At 34.7% G+C, this 22,754-nt stretch overlaps 2 protein-coding genes and 1 long non-coding RNA gene across 4 annotated transcripts in view; 1 reads left to right on the top strand and 2 right to left on the bottom strand.

Annotated features, from left to right (window-relative positions):
* SYCP2L (synaptonemal complex protein 2 like) overlaps positions 1 to 2,214 on the bottom strand; it is a 63,000-nt gene extending 60,786 nt beyond the window's left edge. The window contains exons 1-2 of one of the 2 annotated variants that reach the window (XM_074271561.1): positions 2,110 to 2,214; positions 1,365 to 1,389 (exon numbers count right to left, since the gene is read on the bottom strand). In XM_074271561.1, the coding sequence (XP_074127662.1) occupies positions 1,365 to 1,389; positions 2,110 to 2,214 (130 nt within the window). Of the gene's footprint in view, positions 1 to 1,364; positions 1,390 to 2,087 lie in introns of both variants that reach the window. The other variant, XM_074271571.1, reaches the window with a different exon arrangement.
* Positions 2,215 to 4,062: 1,848 nt separating this feature from the next.
* Positions 4,063 to 6,943, bottom strand: LOC141553278 (uncharacterized). Its single transcript, XR_012485369.1, has 4 exons — positions 6,759 to 6,943; positions 5,903 to 6,010; positions 5,013 to 5,078; positions 4,063 to 4,195 (listed from the first exon to the last, which is right to left on the bottom strand). It is a non-coding gene; the product is annotated as an uncharacterized LOC141553278 (long non-coding RNA).
* A 315-nt stretch (positions 6,944 to 7,258) lies between these two features.
* GCM2 (glial cells missing transcription factor 2) lies at positions 7,259 to 21,964 on the top strand. The gene is given in 7 exon segments (XM_074285037.1): positions 7,259 to 7,341; positions 10,061 to 10,220; positions 16,437 to 16,673; positions 16,675 to 16,690; positions 18,194 to 18,306; positions 19,199 to 19,321; positions 20,850 to 21,964. Coding segments are annotated over 6 exon segments (1,461 nt in total). The 5' UTR covers positions 7,259 to 7,341; positions 10,061 to 10,130; the 3' UTR covers positions 21,732 to 21,964.
* The last annotated feature ends 790 nt before the right edge of the window (positions 21,965 to 22,754 follow it).

Raw genomic sequence — 22,754 nt, 5'->3', positions numbered from 1 at the left:
TCCTCAGAGTACAACTGCACAGGCCAGTTATGCATGAATAGCCTCCCTCCATTGAATTCCATCCCTTTAAAGTTCAGCAAAGGTACTGGTAACTCCATGAAATCTGCTCTATTTCCATAGCTGGAAATCCCTCAAAGGTTCACTCTCTTATGTTATTCTGTCTGACATTTTTCATGCACTTAATCATCTTCTCACAATATAGTCATACACTTTCACTTTGCTATAAATTAAATGTGAGGTATTATTTAATTACTCAGAGCAAGAACACTGTTAGTTTTTCACTTGCAAGTACCGTGTTCAATAAATATGCATAGAACTAAATAATTTCCCCAGAACTAAAGCATCCTTAAGTTGATTAATATTTCAACAAGTATTTATTAAGTGTCTAATATGTACCAAGGAAATGTGCTACAAGGAAGCAAAAGAAGGGAAGAGTACCTTGTCAGAAAGAGCTTACATTCCAAAGGGGAAGACAAGTAAATAGATACAGCATAGATATAGACATGAATAAATACAAAATAGTTAAATACAAGCTAATTTGAGAGACAGCATTAGCAGTTAGTGGAGGGGGCAAAGAGCAAGAAAATTTTCATACAAAAGATGGCTTTCAGAGCTGCTGTATAGAGGGAGAGTGGACTCTGTGAGGTAGTAGTAAGGGGGCAGTTCATTCCAAGGATGAGGAGTTCTAATACAAAAGCAAGGAGACTAAAGATAGTGAATACAGATTGAAGACAATGAGAAGGCTAGTTTGGCTGGATCAGAGTGTGAGAGATGGAGTAATAGCCACCAAAGCTCAAAAGATATGTTGGGACAAGATAGCAACAGGTTTTAAAGTATAACTTAAGAGTTTTTATTTCATCCTAGAAGCAACAGAGTTGATTGGGTAAGAGAATAATAAGCTCATATCTGCACTTAAGGAAAGCTGTTGGTAGTTCTGTGTAGGATAGACTTTATTAAGAAAGTACTTGAGGAAAAATTTTGTTGTTTTGTCAATTAATTGTGTCTGATTCTTACTGACTGTATTTGCGGTTTTCTTGGTAAAGACAATGGAGTAGTTTGATGTTTCCTTCCCTAGCTCATTTTATAGCCGAGTAAACTGAGGACTAATTAAAAGGCATTTGCAATAATTTAGGTGAAAAATGACAACCTGAAGTGATTTGAAATCAGGTGTCAGACAGAAATGATATGAAAGTAGAAATAGAGAGATTTGGTTGAGGGAGAATGAATAATAGAAAATCGAGCTCTTGAAAAGCTGACATTCATATTGTGACTTTGTGGCAAATTCCAACAAGACACCTGAAATGAATGCTTTGTTAGACTTTCTGCTGATCACTTCTTAATTAAAGCAGCCTTAATTTACTTACCCTTATGACTGTATCTGGAAATTACCTAACAAAAAAGGAAAAACATATGAAGAAACTGAAGGAAACAATACAACAGCATTATTTAAAAAATAATTATTATTATTCTTTATTTAAATGCCAGAGTTTTCTGGATAGAGCACTGGCCCTGGAGTCGAAGGACTCAAGTTCAAATGTAGCCACAGATATTTATTTCTTGTGTGAGCCTTGGGAAGTCATTTAACCCTGACTCCAAAAATATAAATATATAAATGCAAAAATTCTTAAACTGGAGTCTATGAACTTGTTTTGTTGATAATTGCTTATCAATATAATTGGCTTCCTTCATAATTCTATGTATTTTATACATTTAAAAAGCATTATTTTGAGGAATCAGCTTCAGACTGCCAATAGACACCTTTATTTCAACATTACCGCACTAGAGACCAACAGGAGGGAAAAGCTGATGATAAAGCTACTTCAAATTTAATCTCTCTATATATCTAGAAGCAAGTCCATTTCAATTGTACCAATACTTATTTTATGTAAGGAAAACATTTTCCTATAACATTCTGTTCCCAAATCTAAACTGCCTACAAGAAAATAGTTTCCATGTTAGGTTGAAGTCTCAGAATAAAATTAGAAATAATCACTAAACTCACATTTTATAGACAGCAAAGCTCTATAAAGAATCTCAAGATTCTCAAAATTTCTAATTAATTATATGGCATTTGACAAATAAAATACCCATTCCCATTCTCTGTCTTACCAGAGCAGTGCTTAAAAAGTCTTCTATAACTTTAATCAAGTTCACAGTTATAATTAGTTCTCCAGTGGTCAAAAATCCAATAGTTTTTTCAAACCAGGAAGACATGTAAAAATAAAAAATATATATATAGTCATGAATGACCCCGTCACAATTGTCTATCCTACTAAAAAAAGAAAGCTTATGTTATAGAATTTCAGTCTTACAAAACAGCTTTTAAAAAAAAGTAACTAGTTTTTTTTAATACACCTTAAAACCTCATATACAAGGAATTTCAGTCTACAGTACTTTCTATTGGACAGAAACATATACAAATAAAGTCATATTGCAAAATGAAAATATATACATAAAATACTAAAGAAAGGCAACATTATATAGTGGATAGAGGACTAGCTTTGAAGTCAAAAGACTACAGTCTTGCTTCTGTCATACACTAATTGTGAGAGCAGACTTATTTACTCAAAGGTGTCCTCTGTTAAATATTTAACAAGAGGATGCTATATGCTTTTAAGTTTAAGATGCATTATCAACACTAAGTCTATATAGCCAATCTTTGATTTGTGACAATTGCCAATTTATGTGGTATGAATGGTCAGTCACAGTAAAAAATTTAACAATGGGCTCCAAGATCAACATGTGCCTATATTCACCTCAGGTGACTCAGAAGGGATATTCCATACCTGAAACTGCCTGAAATATGAAATCACAAGTCTAGAACAACAACAACAAAAAGATACCAGGCCACTCAGATGAAAGAATTAGTTGAAGTTATAAGAACTATAGTTATTTAATAGATCTCTAGAACATGAGTGAAAGATGAAAATCCTAGATTTGAGATAGTGCTACAGGAATCAAAACTTCCAGAATTCTAAACATCCATCCCGCTACAAATCTGGCTGTAGTCAAAACCTTTTCCTGGACAGAAGGAAAAAAAAAAACTTTCAAATAATCAATTTCTTGGGATTCAGTGCAGGTACCACCTTTTCTATTCTCTCCATCTCCCTACCCAAAGCCAAGAATCTTTTCCCATTTCAAATTTCCCTAGAGCAATTTTTCTGGATCTCTCCTTGAGCTCTGTTACCCTCTTTTTTTATTATACTTACCTGTCTCTATTGCCTATACCTCCAAAAGATTGTAAACTGCTGGGTAATTAAATATTTGTTGAACTAAAGAATATAGATCCAATTTTATCCAGAAAATCTATGAAAAAAATGAGATTTGTTTTCAAAGATTCAATTTACAACAAACTTCTGGGGCTCTCTTTAGGAATGTGTTGTGGCAATATTTATCCATCTAAAAAGGCAGCTCATAAATAGAACTCATAGCACTAGGTTAAGGGATTAGGGTTGGAATGGTAACTTCATGGGCAATGCCTACCTGTATCTTTCTGGATACACACATGCTTAGGATCATACACACACATACATACACACATGTGCGAGTGTGCTCAGTACTCAGGTCCTTCCTGGCTTCAAGTTAATTTTCTTACTGGTAGACCATTTTAACCTTTTTCTTGGTGTTGGATTAATTATAATTCACATGAAGCATTGGCAAGGAGCAGCCTTATAAATTTCTCCTTAAATATGATGTTGAAAGTAGTAGGAAAAAAACATCTATTTTAACACACTTAAGTAAACTAATCTTTCACCTAAAAAGTGTTATCAGAAAGAAAGAAGTGATTCCTAGTTAAGTTAAGTCAACACTTAAAAAAAAGCCACCACCTAAGGCCATATTCTATTTAATTAGGACACTTATCTTTGGGATCAGTCCTTGTTGAATTAAGAGCTGCTCATCTTTATTGGAATCATCTATGAAGAACCTCTGAATACATTTCAGCAACAATGAAACTCTCTGGAATTCATTCTTGCCCAATTCCTGTATTTTCATGCCACAATGTTAGTAAAGCTCAGAAGACACATGCTGATATTCTAACTTTAAAAACTTGACTTGCCTTAATTATCAATTTGTCAAGATGTAGCAATAAGAGTTGGTTGTATTTTTGACAAAGAGAATTCTCTTTTTGCTGCAAATATTCTTCTATTTTTTCAAATCCATGACCATGAACTGCATCAATTACAAGTGATTGCAGCTGGGGAGATAAAGAGTTGAAAACACTTTTGAACATAGTTCATTAATATATACTTGAGTTTAACAGAAATGACTAAAAATTCAGCATGGAGATAACTTAAGCTAAAGATAAGGTAGAAATGAAACAACTATGAAATTGAGAATTTCTTTTCAGTTTTATCATGTACAACCAAAATGATTATCCTAATAGTCTACAATTTTAAAAATAAAAACACCAATTAAGTCTTTAAGTACTTAAAATAATAAAAATTGCCAAATACAAATATACAAATTCTTTTAGAAACACTAGTGATTTTAATGAAGGAGGAAAAACGATAGTTCAAAAGTAATGTCATTAATCATAGTACTTTCACCTTTGCTGTTATTGTTTACTTGCTTGTTTTTTTTCTCCCTTTTTTTCCTTTTTGATCTGATTTTTCTTGCACAGCATGATAAAATGCAAAAATATGTTTAGAAGAATTGCACATATTTAACCTGTACTGACTAGGAAAGATGGGAGGGAAGGAAAAATATGGAAGACAAAGTTTTGCAAGGGTGAATGTTGAAAATTATTTTAGCTATATTTTGAAAAATAAAAAGTTATTATGAAAGTAAAAATAAAAAATGTCATTAGAAATGATAAAAAAGTAGTAAGTACTTAGGAAATAGGATCTTTATAAGAAATATGTAAACTGAATATTTTCTATGAATACATTAGTTTGCAATTGGCCTTTTTGTAGATCAGGTCTCTCACAAGAAGTCAAATTTAGAGTTACCAAAAAACCCATCAATACTTGTTGCCTAAAATAGTAAAGAAAACACAAAAATAGTGTCCTTACAGAGAATTCAGCAGACATGCTCTTGTCTTCAGTGATGCTGTGTAAAGAAGCTTTCTTATTCCCAATCTGAAAATGGTAAAACAAAACAAAAAAAACCCCTCTTTTTTCATTTTTATCCCAATAATTTTTCAAGGATAAAAAATGATTTTTATCATTATTTTAAAAATAAGGATATTAAAAAGTTTGTAGTTTTAGTATGAATAATAAATACATTAGCTTAAAGTCTTTATTTAGCCATTTATAAAGGGGAAAAATGCTCCCAGTCTATTATTTTAAATCATCTGTGAGAACAAATAAAATATTATGAATAGCAAACCAAAATCCCATTTCAAATGCGATTCTACAAATAAAAATTTAAAATTGAGAATCAATAATCTTGATAAATATGATAAATAAAAATGAGAATCAAAAATTGAAAATGAAATGATCATTCACATGGAAAGTTAAAATGTCTGTGAAAAACCAATTTCAAAATCAGACCAAATCAATTAAAAAATTTAATTGTAGGCCTATTCATAATTTTAAGCATTTTTAATTTTATTTATTCATTTATTTATTTTACAGAGCTATGATTTCATCTGTGCAGGGAACTCCATTATAAGGAAATTCCCTCTGCAAATGCAAGATAGGTAACTGTTATCCAATGATTGTCTGAAAGTGACTTCTCAAGGGTCACTCAACCAGTATTATAGCAAGATGGACATGGCGCTAGGTAGATTCAGGAAGAGCTCAGTTCAAAGCCTATCACATATATAGACATAGCTGTGTGATTAGTTAGGTGAGGTTGAGTTTGGATACATGGGACAAATAGCAGGACCAGAAACTCAGAACTCAAAATAATTCTCATCTTGTAGGAAGAGGCTGCTTTAGATTCAGAAAATGCTGACAACCTGTTGTTTGTCCTTTCCGAAAGGGGACCGTGACATCAGGCTGAGCAAAGTCACCAGCCTATGGACCTTTCTTCAGAATGATGTTTTTTGAATATATAAACGACAGGACTACAAAAAAAAAATAAATGCCAAAATAAAGTTATCAAAATATTCACAGATACCACGTTAAAAAACAAAAAACAAAAACAAACAAACAAACAAAAAAAAAACCCGCCCAGACATGATCACACATTTTGTCACTTGCTAAAAAATTTTTGTTGTTATTTTTTACACCCCTTATCTAAGACGCTAACAAAACTTTTTTTTTTTTTTTTTAATTTTTATTTGTTTATTTATTTTGGTGAGGCAATTGGAGTTAAGTGACTTGCCTAGGATTACACAGTTAAGTGTTAAGTGACAGAGGTCACATTTGAATGCAGGTCCTCCTGACTTCTGCACCAACTAGCAGCTCTAACACTTTTCACAAGCAAGGCAAAATGAAGTTTTTCCAAAGACTAAGGATAACTATTCACCCAACCTGCCGGACAAAGAGGATCCTAGAAAGAGTCATCTAAACCAAACTTCTAAATTTTACCGATGAGGAAATTGGAACTTAGTTAAATGACCCATCCGGAATTTGAACCTAAGAACTCAAAATACGATGCTACTGCAGTTTAATGGCTGGGATTTGTCCAATGGTAAACATATAACTATAGTAATGCACTTCTCCAAAGAGAAAATCAGTACCCTTACTGCTCTAGTTTAACTCGCCCGAAGGAGAAAAAAGGGGGACCCTGGCTCTCTGCAACCTCTTCGAGCACTGAGGGTAAGGCAAAGTATTGGATTGAGCCCCTAGGACTCTCTCCATACTACTCACCTTCATCCTGCAGTTGGAGTAACAGAGCAACCCTCTCAGTCGCTTCGGAGAGCCTCAGAGAGCTCTCAGCGCTCCGCTGATAAGAAGCAGCTGCTCCAGCGTAGTGGATTGGCCCTCAACTATATAACTACAAGCCCGTAGCTCTAGTTCCCCGTGGGCTACCTGGCTAGCACTAAGGAGCCGGACACTCCGCGAGTCCCACCTGCAAAGTTCGTTACCGCCTCTGCTCCTCCTACAGCCATCCTCGTTCCGCTATCATAGTTCCATGAGCTAGTTAGACCAAGACTCCTAGAGCCCAAAGGCGTTTTTCAGCACAAACTTATGACTGAAGCAAAGTCTTTAGCAAATGTGTGAAAGGCTTTTTGCTTTAGGACAACAGAAATGCCAGCAAAAGATTTAAGCCTTGTGATGTCTCAACTTCTCCGACGTCCCATTCAGTGCTTTGGAATTTTAGCAAAGATCTAGTCAATCGATGCGGGTGGCAAAGCACTTGAAAGAAAGAGAAGATGAAAGTCTTATTATCTTGGGGAAATAGCTGAGACCAGCAGGATGGTTGCAGAGGTAGGCTCTGCCTGCCCTACAGGTAGTAACGAGTTAACAGTAAGCATTTATTAAATAATAATAACATCCATTCTATTGTCTATAGCAGATTCTACTTGCAGGGCGGAAACGTTTTTTGCTTATCACAAAATCTCCAAGTCAGACTGAACCTTTACGGGACTTCAGAGGCCTTCTAAAACTGTCCTAGATTCTCTATCCTTACTACCTTTAAGAGGTTCTGTGTTCTATGTAAACCAGCAATTAAATGCCTACTTTGTGTATTAAACAGTATTAAACTCTGGGGATACAAAGGTAAAAATTAAACAGTACCTACCTACTATCCTCAATAATTTACATTCCACTGTAGTTTTCAAGAAGTTCATGGGACTTTGGCTGCTTTATTTTTCTTAGCATACTAATTTGGATTTAAGTGCCTTCACTTCTGATTCCACTTAATCCACAAGGATTGATCCCCAGCCGCCCAATTCCACCCACTCAGCCAGAATTCTGAAGTACCCTCCTTCCACATTTCCCAATGCTCAGGCAATACAGTTTTATAAAAACTCTGATCTTCACTACCTTCTTCCACCAGTCTTTTCCAGATTCCAAATCCTACTTGGGGAAATAGAAAAAGGGAATCTAGGTACTGGATTGGGAACTAAGAAAGATTCAGAGAAAGTCAATAAAAGCAATCAAATCTCTCCAGGAACTGAGTCTCCCTTCATTCACTTCCTTTACTTTTCCATGTGAGAAGGAATACTGAGCCCCTTACAATCCTTTCCCCAATCTCCAGCACCACCACCTCATGTATCCCAGATTAAGGAGGAATTCTGTGAAATACTTTAGCTATTTCAAAGAATCTCAGGGGTAGAGGGTATGGTTAGTTGAAATTTGAGTTTGTATACACTAGAAAATTGTCAGGACCAGAAAATCATGGGTTCAAAGAAATTCTCCTCTTGAAAGAAAAGGCTGTTTTACTCCCAGAAAATGTTCACAACTTGTTCTTTGTCCTTCATTCTTAAAGAGAACCATAATATCCGAGAGGTGATGCCATGACTTGCAAGTGAATTAAATTTAAGTGAGGGAGAGTTGTGCAAAGTCACTAGCCTCATTTTCTCCTCTGGAGCCATGTGGGTTCAGTAGCAGGGTATACATCAGGATGAGTGGAGATAGCTTGCAATAATAATAATGCTAGCATTTTAGCAAAAGCAATCAGTAACTCTTGAATGTAAAACACCTTCCTGTCAGTGGGCTCATGGCTTACATGCCTTTGAATAAGTCAGTGGACCATAGAGAAGGAAAGTGGAAATCACTGTGCTATAGGACAATCTCTTCTATGGAAATAAGAACCAGTATGCGCTTTACTAATGAGTTTGTGGAAAGATATGATAGCAGGGGCTTGGCTACTCCTTTCCATCATGCTGCAAAGAAAAATGATACCCAAGGTGTTGTGTTAGAAAGCACTTTGGAGTTGGTTTCTGTCTCAGCGCTGGGCTTGTTTCCTCTCTATAAGATGATAAGTTGAACTACATGACTGTAATGTTAATTTTTAGTTCAGTAATTTTGTGATGTAGATCAGAGTTCCTTATACCTTTAAGTTTATGCAAAATTGTTTATATTGGGACTTCACAAACTTTTTCCACTTGTAACCCCTTTTTTGCCTGAGAAATTTTGCACAACCCTGGGTATACAGATATATAAAATAGATATACAAATCAAACAGTTATTGATGATAAATCATAATTTGCAACCCCTACATTCAGTTATTTGACCCTATAAAGGAGTCACAACCCAGTTTACAAAGCTTTGATCTATATTGAAGTGCCCGCTTTAATAAATAAGGTGCATCTGGATCTCTCTACATTTTTTTTCAATTTTCTGAAATATTTTGATTTTACATCATTTACATTCTTCTAGCATGTATCTTTCTTCTTTTCATCTCTCAGCTGTCCTTTAAAACAAAATTGAAAAAGAAAGGAAGAAACAATTCAGCAAAATAGCAAATATCTTAGCCAGTTCTAAAATGATATGTAGAGTTTCATGTCCATTGTCCCCACCTCTACAAAGAAGGGAGGGCTGTATATTGTCGATTTTTGAGGGGGCCAGGCTTGTTCCCCAAAATGATTTCCAAAGTCGTTATCTCACAGCTCACCTTCGGAAAATAGATTCAGGAGCAGAAGCTCACTACTCTTATGAATCTCAGGGAACAGTATTTAGTTGGTAACCTCACTTAAAATAGGAAGTTTGCCACTGCCACTTGCATACTAGACGTGCTCCCTTGCTTCCAGTCTCCCTCAATTGAGAGTTCAATTGAGAGTGCCTGATTCAGACTCCTTCTAGCCTTTCAAAGTAGTGAAGGATTCAGGGGTCTGTCCACTGATTAGATCTACAATTCAAGAGTGACAAGACTTGGGCAAAGAAAAGGCAGGGAGAAAAACCTGCCCTCCCTTCTCAGTCTACATAAAGCAAGGAGGAGCCTCCATTGGCTGGTGGTGAAGTGTGCATACTGGGCTTTCATCCTTGAAGTCCGTCCTCTTCAGCACCAAAGTCTTGGACTGGGAAACAGCTCAGTCTCCCTAAGCTCTTTACCTTCTCCCTGGGAGATGCTTTTCCTTCTCTCCCTCACCTCCTTAATTTCTAAAATTCAGCTCTTTTTCTTAGCAAATAACAAACAAACAAAACAAAACAAAACCAACATCTTCAATTTCCTTTTGAATTTGAAAATTATTATTGATTTTTTTGGTTTTTACTCTCTGGATCAGGGGGTTAGGTGGAGGTGTTTTACCTTAGGGAAAGAAAGAATAAAGAAAGCAGAGAAAAAGAAGGTTGAAAATGGCAACGGATACCTTTGAGGAGGTGGATTGCACGTGTTCCTATGGGATGAAACTCAACTGGGACATCAATGATCCTAAAATGCCTCAAGTAAGTGAGAATTGTGTTGAAGAGCTATGTCTATTGAGCTACTAGAGTTTTCCTTCAAAAGGAAGGCAAAAATGTACATCTATCTACCTTTTTTTTTTTTTTTACCAGCTTTTTAGTTTTACTTTGCATAGATACCAGTGAAACCCTTTATCAGAATAGAGGCCCAAAATTTAGGTCCAGTTTCCTATTTTTCAGAAATAAGCCCTCAACTCCCTTGCAGTCAAAATAGATAGAAATTGTCCCTACTGTCAACAGATCAACTTTCAGAAATTTGATTTGATTTTTCTGTGCAATTTTGAAGTGATTAGATTGAAATATAACAAAAAAGAGAGTATCTCTGATCTCCACATCTTGATTCTCCCAAAAGCTTCTCCAGTAGAAAAAGAAAGCTTGTGTCTTTCTTGAAATGAACAGAAAAGGTTTAAAAACCTGTTTCATATGATTTATATATTATTACTTCCAAGCAAAAACATGAGGTGTGACCAGTCTCTACATCAGACCCCAAATCATCCATTTCAGAGGAGTCACAGTAGTACTGTCAAGGCTCAAATCTTTTTCTTGCTCTACTTTTCAAACTGCCCTCAAAAACCTAAATGTTATTCTTTTGAATATATGCAACCATGCTGCCTTTCTTGAGGATGAATTTAAATTTTGGAAGAAATAATGTTGTTTCTCCTAAACTAAGTTCCTTGAGGGAAAAGTGTGTGTGTGTATGTGTGTGTGTGTGTGTGTGATTTTTATATTCACAGAATCTAGTATAGTATGAGGCACTTAATAAATACTTACTGATTAATTGATTGATTTTTTTGAACCAGTCAAAAATTAACAGAATTCAAAATTAGTGAATAAGTTAAATAATTAGACATTTGGCATATAAAAGTAGCTTAAGTGACTTCCTTATGTGATCCTTAAAAAGTCTATAAAGACATTTCTAATCTGTAAGATGAAGATATTGGGCTTAATGGAACCTGATTCTATATATTTAGAAAATAACTACAATTTAGGAGAATGAGAGGTAATTTTGTTTAGTTGAGTCATAGGCTTGTATTCCAGAGACCTAGAGTTTAGAGAAGATCATAAGGAAAAAGAATTTGAAGGCAATTAGACTTTAGGAATTAATTAATATAATCATTTCTTTTGATGAGGTAAGGAAACTGATACCCAGAAAACCTTAACCTCACCACTTCATAGAAAATGTGGGCCAGGGTAAAGAACATTGGCCTGGGAGACAAGAGATCTAAGAGCCCTCCCTCTTTCACTAAATTGGTGTGTAACTATAATCCTAAAATATTGAATTCTTTATTGTACTAAGTCCATGGTGTTTGTAAAGTATAGAGCTTAGGGTCAAAAGATTCAGCTTCAAATCCCAGCTCTGTTATTTACTACCTATGTAATCACAGGGACTCCTGGTCTTCAGTTTCATCATTTATGAATTTAAGGGATTGGAGTAGATGATCTCCAAGGTCTCTTCCAGCTTTAAATCCTATGAAAGCATTTAATTTTGATAGCCATCAAAAACAGACTGAGTTCTTAAATAAATAAATATCATTAGTTCTCTCTTTCAGAGAAAGGGAGAGTTCCCGTGGTCAGATGAAATAATAATCAGAAAATGACTAACATAATGCCTAGCACATAGTAAGCACTATATATATACGTTTATGTTAGTTCTTTCTTCCTTCTTTCCTTCCTCCCCTCTCTTTCTCCCTCTCTCCTTCTTTTCTTCCTCCCTCCCTCTACCCCTCTCTCTTTCTCTTTTCTTTCTTTTCTTCTTTCTTTCTTTTCTTCTTTCTTTCTTTCTTTTCTTCTTTCTTTCTTTCTTTCTTTCTTTCTTTCTTTCTTTCTTTCTTTCTTTCTTTCTTTCTTTCTTTCTTTCTTTCTTTCTTTCTTTCTTTCTTTCTTTCTTTCTTTCTTTCTTTCTTTCTTTCTTTCTTTCTTTCTTTCTTTCTTTCTTTCTTCCTTCCTTCCTTCCTTCCTTCCTTCCTTCCTTCCTTCCTTCCTTCCTTCCTTCCTTCCTTCCTTCCTTCCTTCCTTCCTCTCTTCCTTCCTTCCTTCCTTTCTTCCTTCCTTCCTCTCTTCCTTCCTTCCTTTCTTCCTCCCTCCCTCCCTCCTTCCCTTCCTTCCTTCCTTCCTTCCTTCCTTCCTTCCTTCCTTCCTTCCTTCCTTCCTTCCTTCCTTCCTTCCTTCCTTCCTTCCTTCCTTCCTTCTTTCTTTTTTTATTTCTAAGTTGTTAGGAGGAGATTTAGATTTTTAAAAGTGAGAATTCAACATATAGAAAATGAATCCCACTTCTGAAATCTTTTTGTAGTTTTGGACATTGGAAATATTCTCCATTTGGTTTTGTGATGAAATGTTCCTGGAAGGATAAGATTAGTTTTCTGCCTCCAAACTCCAAAGCTGTTACACACAAAGTTTTCTATATCCTATTCCCATCAAGCTAACTTTCAGGTTCAAGGAAAACTGAATGATCACTCCCTGACTAGGATGTAATGTGCACTTTTTCCTTTGATTCAAAGTCTACATTCAAAAGCTTCATTAGAAAATTCTATTAAATAAACATTTATTATTGGAGGTATTGTAGTTCAATAGAAGGAACACTGACTCTGAAGTCAGAAGAACTGGATTCAAATTCTGCCTCTGAAACCTGAAACCTATGTAACTTAGAACAAGTTCTTAAACACCCATGCATTCCTTGGCTTCATATTCTTCATCTGTAAAATAAGAGAGTTATATAAAATGGCCTCTGAGGTCCTTTTTAGTTATAGATCTGTGAACCTATAAGTACCTAATATTTACAAGGTATTGTTTTAAGTGCTGGCAACATAAAAGAAAAAGTGAAAAAGCTTTGCCTTTGGAAAACTTCTTGTCTTGGACTGAGGAAAAACTAAGATATAATTAAACAAAGTACAGCTCTTAAAATTGTAAAGTCATTTTAGGAGAGATATGATTAGCCCTTTACCACTGACTAACTCTTGACCCTCATCTTCATCCTTCAACACTCTCAATCTTGTTGGGGAAAGGGTTGATTGGCCTAACCAAGTCTTGTCTACCCAATTTGGGTATTCTAGCTAATAATTAATCACCAATACAAATAACTTTTTAAAATTAATAATCAGTAACTAAAATTCATCTAAAATCGTAATGTTTATGAAGAACTTTTCACAAATTTTCACATTGGATTCTAATTTTTATACCTTTATAATATAAGTAAAAGAAATAACATTTTCTCTATTTGACAAATTAGGAAACCAAGACTCAGAGTTGACTTATCCAAGGTCATGCAACCACCAATTAGTGACTGGGATTTGAGCTCATGTCTTCTGACATTAGATTGAATAGTGTTCTCAGTATACGACAGCTGCTTATAAAAGTAGCTAACATTCCTACAGCAGACAGTATGCTAAGTGTTTTATAAATATCATCTCATTTGATCCTCACAACAATTCTGGAAAGTGGGTTCTAGTATTATTCTCATCTTAAGGATGAAGAAATTGAAGTAAACAAGTTAAGTGACTTGTCTAAGGTCACATAGCCAGTAGGTATCTGAGACCAGATTTGAACTAAACTTCTTAATTCCAAATCTGGTACTTTATTCACTCTACCTTCTAGCTGACCATGATAGCTGACACACATGATAAAGTGCATTCTTTTATTTATTATTAGTAGGGATATTGTGGTTCCTTCAAGAAAGCAAAAAAGAAATGAAAAAGGAAAAAAATGATAAATGGAAACCTTTTCCTCCCCTAGGAGATTGGATATTCACTTATCACAATCACTTCTTTCTTTCCTGTAGTGAATGATTTTGAAAAGCAATGTTGGTTCTGTTCTTTTTTGTGGATCTTATGTGGAATATAGAGAGGTTTCTCTGTATGCAGGGGCTGAGAATGAAAATTGCAAGTATTCATGTGGCTTAAGAGTTAATTATCTCAAAAAGATATCTTTAAGCTCTAGAATTTGTTGATTTGTTGATTCCAGATGTTAAAATAATAATATCTAAGTGTTATTATGCTTTTTATAAGTCACTTTCATTTATTATTTATAACATTCATAAAGGCAGCTAGATGGTACAATAGATAGAACTTTGATACTGGAATCAAGAAAATCTAAGGATAAATTCAGCATCAGACCTTAAGTAGCTGTGTGATCCTGGACAAGATATTTTGCTTTTCCTCAACTATAAAATGAAGATAATAAAAACACCCATCTCCCAGAGTTGATAAGACACTATTTTAGAGATTATTTAAATATTTTATTCCGAATGTGAACTGGACTTTCAAATTAGACTCTCTTGGTAGATCTAGAGTTAGAAGATTCATTCATGACCATTTAATCTAACCCCTTTATTTTATAGGTGAAAAAACTTTAGGTTTAAAGATTCTAAAGGACTTGCCTGTGACCATTCAGCTAGAAAGGAGGACTCAAACTCAGATCCTTACACGAAATTCAGTATTCTTTCCACATATTCTCCTGCCTCCTATTTCTCTTCATTTAATGGCACATTGATAAAAGGGAATTTCCTTTAACTTGTTCAAGGCATTCTTTTTTACTTTGAGAGATGTATGACTTATAATAAAGAAGGAATGGCAGGAAAGGTTTGGAGAGAAGTCAATGTTTTGTATTATGACTTTCCTCATAAAGTGCTATTAGGACTAAAACTGGTTCACTAATGAAATCTTAAACTCTAAAGAAAGAACATTGTAGATTTAACATATTTAACATGTATTGGTCAACCTGCCATCTGGGGGAAGAGGTGAGGAGAAGGAAGGGAAGAATTAGAACAAAAAGTTTTGCAATTGTCAATGCTGAAAAATTACCCATGTATATATCTTGTAAATAAAAAGCTATAATTAAAAAAGAGAGAAAGAAAAAGAAATGATACTTTTTTTAAAAAAATTAAAACTATATCTATGATAAAGAAAAAAAGAAAGAACATTGTAGAGAGGTGAAGATGCTTACAAGTTAAATTCTATTTCACTGAAGAGTATAGAATATGCAAATCATCTTATGTTAGAATTCTGTCAATTATATATAGTAAGAGTATTTTAAAGTTTATAAAGCATTGTACATATATTATGTCATATAATTCTCACAATAATGCAGTGAAAGAGGCACACCATTTTAGAGACGAGAAAATTGACTCTGAGTTAATTTAAATGACTTTTCCTGGGTCACATAGCTAGAACTTGTTTGAACAAGATTAGAATGCAATTCTTCCTGACTTCAAGTTCAACACTATTCACTGGTGTGGACTTGGAAATATTTTCATGAAATCAAAGAATTTTAGAACTGTGAGGAACTTTGGAGAATTTTAAAGTGGGAAGGACTTTGCAGATGAGGGAAATAAGTATTATGGAAATGAAGTGATTTCCTCATTTATATAACTAATAAATGGCTAAGATGAGATTTAAACCTTGAATAAAAGCCCAGTGCTCTTGCTAATATCCCATTTCATCATCATGTGATTATCATCAGACTATGTTGTACCTGAGCCATAAATAAAATGACTGTACTTATTTTCTGCCAAAATAATCTCCTTTTTCATCTTTAAAATTTTAGTTAGAATAATGTTTTATTTTTCCCAATTACATGTAAACACAATTTTAACATTTATTTTTTTAATTTTGAGTCCCAAATTCTTTCCCTACTGTCTTCATCTTCCCCCTCCCTGAGACAGTAAGCAATTTGATATAAATTATTATACATGTGCAATCATGCAAAACATGTTTCCATATTAATCATGTTATTTAAAAAGACCAAAAAAAACTCTCACACCAAAAGAAAAGTAAAGAAAGTGAAAAATAGTATGCTTTGATCTATAGTCAGATTCCATCATTTCTCTCTATGGAGATCATTTTTCATGATGAGTCCTTGGATCATTGTATTACTGAGAGCAGCTAAGTCAATCAAAGTTGATCATCATACAACATTGCTGTGACTGTAATATTCTCTTAGTTCTGCTCTCTTCACTTTGCATCAGTTCATGTAAGTCTTTCCAAGTGACTTTTTGGCTTTGGAAGGAATAGGTTCTCCTTAATGTAAATTCAGAATCCTTTTTTAATATAGTAGATAGAGGGTTGAACATTTAGTTTTTTCTATGCTAGTTAACTTGTATTTAATACAGTCTGTTTTTTCTATCTCTTTCTTCTTTCTCTATTCTTCCCTATCTCCTTCTCTTCTTCATTTCCAAACTCCCACCCTCCATTTTCCCATGCCTTTCAGGAGCCTAAACAATTTGATCACTTCAGAGAATGGCCAGATGGCTATGTGCGTTTCATCTATAGAGGAGATGAGAAGAATGCTCAACGGCATCTCAGTGGCTGGGCCATGAGGAATACCAACAACCACAATTGCCTGATCCTCAAGAAATCTTGCCTTGGAGTGGTGGTGTGTGCAGGGAGCTGTTACCTACCAGATGGCTCGAAGCTACAACTTCGGCCTGCCATCTGCGACAAAGCCCCGGCAAAAGCAGCAAAGTAAGATGGGGGCTAGAGAGGAGGAAAATAGGGGATGGAGGGGGAAAAGGGAAAGAAGGGGAGGGGAGAGGAGAGGGCGGGGCAGGAAGAGATGATTCAGAGTCATAATATTAGATCTCGAAGGGATCTTTTAGACAGCATCTTATCTAGCACTCTTATTTAACAGTTTGCTTGATGTCTTCTAAGTTGAGGGCAACTATCTCCCTGTGGGAAAGTCTCGTTTAGGGACATAAAGGGGCCAAAAGAAAGAGAGAGATTCTCCTAAATTAGAAAAAACAAACTTCATCTATTTCACAGTTTTGCTCAATACCAGTCACATTTGTCCATGTTCATGATTTCACAAAATAATAAGTGACCCTTTATTCCAGGGCTAAAAATATCAAAGTATCATCCTACTTTTCTTTTCACTATCATGGAGAAATACTGATTTCAGAATAATACTCTTTTCTATTCCTTTTTTGATTAGTAGTACAACTCCACTGCACTTATAGTTCTTTTTGACTTCTATCTACTTTCAGAAATGGTAGTTCTATTCACAAGAAATCTTTAACTAAATATGGAACAGGATAAGAAGTGGAGTGGTTATTGTAATCAATTCCACATACCCTATGATAGTCCAAACATGAGAATCAGCATTAGAGCTAAGGTTAAAATTGGATACATCAAGGCAGGGGGATTTTAGGATTGAGAGTTTATGTAGTCTAATATTTTCATTTTATAGACAAGGAAAACAGGACCTGGAGAGCTAAGAGACTTGCTCTATGTCACACAGCAATGGCAGAACCAGAACTTGAAGCCATGACTTCTGATGCAGTGTTCTTCCCCCTATAGCATGCTACCTCCATTAGTGTCCTAAATGTTTATATTTTAACAAGACACCCTAAAGATACAATCCCAATGCCTTACCCCAAAGAAAAGAATCTTCAGTTGTGACAGGCAAATGAAAAGGATGTTATGAGGTGTGGAGGGAAGGAGCAATACTCAAATTACACTGTGTAAGTGACTAGAAAGACAGATTTCCAGAAGCCATGAAGGATATTTTGTCCTCTATCATTTTGTACCTTTGCTTCAGGTTTCCCTAAGGAAAAAGGAAAGATGGAAAGTTGTAAAGGTATTAGTAAAATCTGCGTATAGGTTTCACAGAGGTGAATAGAAGGCAGGAATGAATAATATAGAGGGAAAAGGCAGCTTCACAAATTGTGATACTAATTTGACTGAGCCCAGATTCTCTGGTTCTTTTCTTATGCTTATGTCAGCTAATTCAGAGGGTTTTAACAGAGCTTGGAAATTTGTGACCATGGAACCACACAAAGTGATGGCGAGATATTCTGGTGTGTTAAGCTATTTAGATGTAGTGAATTAGCTTGGTTACTGATCAAGTGATCTAAGATAACAAACTGCATTTTGAAGTATAACTATTATCTTTCCATCATTTGGGAAAGTTTGTGGTGTCAGTGTTTTGACTGTAGAGAGACCCACTAATATCTTCCCTTGATCCTGCAGAAAAAGCATGTCCCAATTGTAATTCAGCTTTAGAGCTGATACCTTGCCGAGGTCATAGTGGCTACCCTGTTACCAACTTCTGGAGACTTGATGGCAAGGCAATATTTTTCCAGGTAAGATGAATCTATGTTCTATGATAAGGATTTAGGTCAATTCTACATAGAATTGTAGGTCCAGAGAGGGAAACATCCTCAGAAGCTGTGTAATCTAAGCCCCTAATTTTATAGATGAGAAAATTAAGGAACAAGGAAATTAAATCATTTTTCAAGGTTACATTTCTTCTAAGTGGAAAGTGGTCATGATAAATTTGAGTACCAAATATACTCAAAGGCTTTAAAATATACATTGTTTAAGTCCATGCTTTCTATGAGGTGGAGTATTATGAGATATCTAAATAAGATTATTAAGATCCATTGAGGTTAAATTTCTTTCCCAAAGTCACACAACTAATTAGGGGTTAGAGGGAAAGGAAAGGAGGGATTAGAATCCAAATTTCCTGTTTCCTAGTGTAATATCTGGTAGCACAGGGGATATAATTTTGAACCCAGAGTCAGGAAGACCCAAGTTCAAATATAGCTTCAAGTACTTACTATTCATAGGACTGAGCAAATCACTTAAACTCTGCCTCAAGTTTGCTCAACTGCATAATAAAGATAATAATACTCTGCAGAGTTATCAAATAAATAAATAAAATAAAATAAAATCATATTTGTAAAGTGCCTGGAACATAGTGAGAGCTATGCAAATGCTTATTTCCTTCTCTTCCCCTTTTTATGTCATGACAAAATAGCCCTAAACAGTATTCTAAATACATCTAATATAGTTTATCTTGCTCAACATAGCTATACAACAATAGGACTTTTGGATAAACAGAAAGCTTTTATATATAGTATCTCATAAACCATCATTACAAATATTCTTTAAAAGTTAGGATTCTTGGAACTGTTTAGCTCCTATCTATGCTTAGGTAAACACAAGCATAATTAATGTTTTGAACTGATGCAGGCCAAAGGAGTTCACGATCATCCAAGACCAGAAAGTAAATCAGAAACAGAAGCAAGAAGAAGTGCTATTAAAAGACAAATATCCTCTCACCAGATTCAAAAAAAGAGGAACGTGGAGTCACAGGTATTACTTTATATTTGTATGATGCTTTAGAATTTAAAAAGTGTAAACTTGTTTCTTCATTTATTGAGACAATATACTAAGAACCTACTATATAGGGGCATCCTGAAAAAAAGGAAAAACTCCTGTTCCTTATTTTAATTAGCTCCTTTATTTTTTCATTTTATACTCATTAGAACTCTGAGAGATTGGTAATATTACATTACTTATTTGTATATATGTTGTTTCCATATTTTATCATGCTGGGGATAGTTGCTTTATTCTTCATTCTCAAAGGGGACTATGACATTAGGGAGGTGATACCATGACATGCAAGTGAATTGTATGGAAGCAAAGGAGGGCTGTGCAAGGTCACCTGCCTCAATTTTCCCTTTAGATCCATCTGGGTCCAATGTTAAGACATAATAGTTGATTAATGAATGCTTGTTGATGGAGTGATCAATTGAGGCAAGGAAAATGAAAGGAAGAAAGAATTTGAGATTACTCTTTTTTTAAATGTTAATATAAAAATAAGCACATTAATACACATTTTAGGGAGTCTTTCATTCTACTGACTTAAGGACTAGGCAAAAATTGCCTGGCAATTCAATCCAGGAAAACCTGTTTTCCAAGGACATTTCTTGGTGCATCCAACATTACTATGAACAATGGCACAAGCAATGTGTTGGATTGGGAGTCAAGGGGCCTGGGTTTAGATTCTTGGGTTACTATAGGGCCTTTTGCAAATCACAGCTCCTAAGAGGCTACTTAATATAGGTATTGTCATTCTTCCCTATAGTACATGTAGGGAATCTCCTATGTAGCTCTGTCCTGTATAATCAATTAATTGCTCTGCTCTGCTCTCCCCACATAGTTCTACTACAATATGAGGGAAATCAAAATTTTCTCATATCTGCTTATTAAAATTTAACTTTACCTAAGGAGTAGATACCAATGGAAATGCAAGTTTAGTTTTTTTTAGTTAGCTAGCCTTAGAAGTCTGAGTTCTCCCTACTTTAGCTCAAATTCAGATAATCAATCTGTATTGTGCTCAATGCTGTGCCTCACAATGAGTACACAAAAAATATAGGACTTTTATTTCTTCATTTTTTAATAACTTGCTTCCTTAATCAGGGAGACAAACTATAAAAGACATAATACAATCAGTAAATAATTGAGTTAAATGAGTTAATGTTTGTTGATTTACTGTTTGGAACTGTAATTTTAAAATGCTCTTCCTGTAAAATTTCTGAAGTCTGCCTTTTCTTCAAGTCTCAGGAGCTAGCAATGACAATTGTTGACATGGAATAAAGAAAATATAATTTCCACAAAGATGTTAACATAGAAGATAATGAGATTTTGCATTTTAATCTATTTGAAAGATACAGTATTCATTTCAGAATGATTTTCTTCCAGTGAGGGTATTCTTATAATCTTTTGCTGTTTTTCCTAATTAAGAAGTATTCTGGGGCAAAACCGTTTCAGGTTATTGCTATCATTTACATGTTAAAACATTCAAGTCATCTTCATTTGCCTTTGCTTTATTTTTCAGATTGAACAGTATCAAGATTCCAGTGGTCATTTCATAAATACTTTGTCCAGCTCAGAAAGTCTAGAAGGATTCAATATATTTACAGACACCAGCTTTCCTATTCTAGCTCAGCCTTACTCTTCTTTCCAAAAATCTGATTCCTACAAAGCTCCCTACAATTCAGCCTGCTTTCAAGAAGACATAATTACTCCCTTTCAGAAATGTCCAAATCCTAGAATCTATGTGCCTAGGCCAACTTGTGGCTATGAAATTACAGTCCCCAATTACATAAACTCTAGCCCATTTCCCAATCTCTACAAAGATGCCAGTAAAAAACACAGTGATACAGACTGGACTTATCTCAATGGACAGTGTAGTGTCAATTCACTTAGTACCCACGATAGGAACTTGGATGTCTCCAGTAAACATCATGGGAGGAAAGCAACTCTTGGGAAAACTGTCTGTGGGCAGAGGAATGACCTTGGACAATTCCAGGCTCCTACCACTCACCCTTATTATAATTCAGAGTATTCCTGCAGGTACCTAGGGAATGCCTCACCAACAGCTCCAGCTCTGCAAACAGTGATCACTACCACTACTAAAGTATCCTATCAAGCCTATAAATCACCTGTTGTGAAATACAGCAACAATGTATGCGATGTGAAAAACCTTCAGAGCTGTACTCATATGTTAGATTGTACTCCAAGGACTGTCTATCCAGACGTCAAGTTGCAAGATGACTGTCAAGAGAGCAAGTCCATTTTGTCATACATTGATGAATCACTTCAGACTAAGGGAGAACGAATAGAAGCTTGGGATGTATATCGATGTGGTTTGGCCCCTGAAAACAATTATTCTGATCAAGTAGATCAGTTCTTTACATGTGAGAATGAGGATTTCTGAAGAATACTCTGAATGGTTTAAAAAACTGATTATAATTTGGAGAGTATGACAACACATCTTTCAAGTGGTGATTGCAATATTTTTGTGGTCCATGATGTCATTGGTGCAGATACTCCCTCCCCTGACATAGATTATAACTCATACCTTAATAGATAGTTCCATGAATTGTTGTGACATTTTTTTCATGGACAATCATCTGATGAAAAAGATGAAAAATCTTTTTAAAATTTAGATAGGCTGATACTTGGAAGACAAACATATAGTCTGAATCTGTCCTCGTAGTCAAGAACATAAGGAGTATTATAAAGTATGTTGGACTTTGATTCAGGAGATAATTGGGTTTAAATGCTATCTCAGATATTTAGTTAAGGTACATTGGACAAGTCATTTAACTTTTCTGATCTTGAACTTCTTCATTTTTCAAATGAAATAATAATCTCTGTAGTACTTGCCTCACCAAATTGTTTTAAAAAATCAACTGAGATAATTTGTAAAGAATGATGTGAATACTTCAAGATGCTATACAAATATGAACTATTGCAATTGTTAGGATTTATTAGAGCTTGTGCATCACTGATAAGGTTTTTGAAGACCAGGGTTCACCTAGTCACCAGATGAAGTATCAAAGGAATACTTCAGTCTTCAAGAAATTTAAAGAAAATCTATTTTTGGATGTTGGAGACTTACTGTATTTACAAAAAAGATGTAGCTGAAATACTTGCTATGATGATAACTTACCTTTATATTTATTTAAAGCTTAAAACATGTTCCTCCTTACAAATATATGAGATATATAATAAAAGTGATAACATCTCCAATTTACAGATGAAGAAACTGAGACTTAGAAATAATTAGTGACTTATAAATTAGTGGCTTTTGCATGTATTATATAGATAATAAATGTTGAGTCAGGATTTAAACTTCAATTCCCTGTCTCAAAGGCCAGTGCTGTTTCTGGTATGATATACTTTCTCTTAGAATAAAAGATAAGTTGGAAAATATTTGAAAGCATTTTTTTAATTG

Source organism: Sminthopsis crassicaudata, chromosome 1 (assembly GCF_048593235.1).
Source record: "Sminthopsis crassicaudata isolate SCR6 chromosome 1, ASM4859323v1, whole genome shotgun sequence".
NCBI lineage: Eukaryota > Metazoa > Chordata > Mammalia > Dasyuromorphia > Dasyuridae > Sminthopsis > Sminthopsis crassicaudata.
This window is presented reverse-complemented; position numbering and strand designations above follow the sequence as displayed.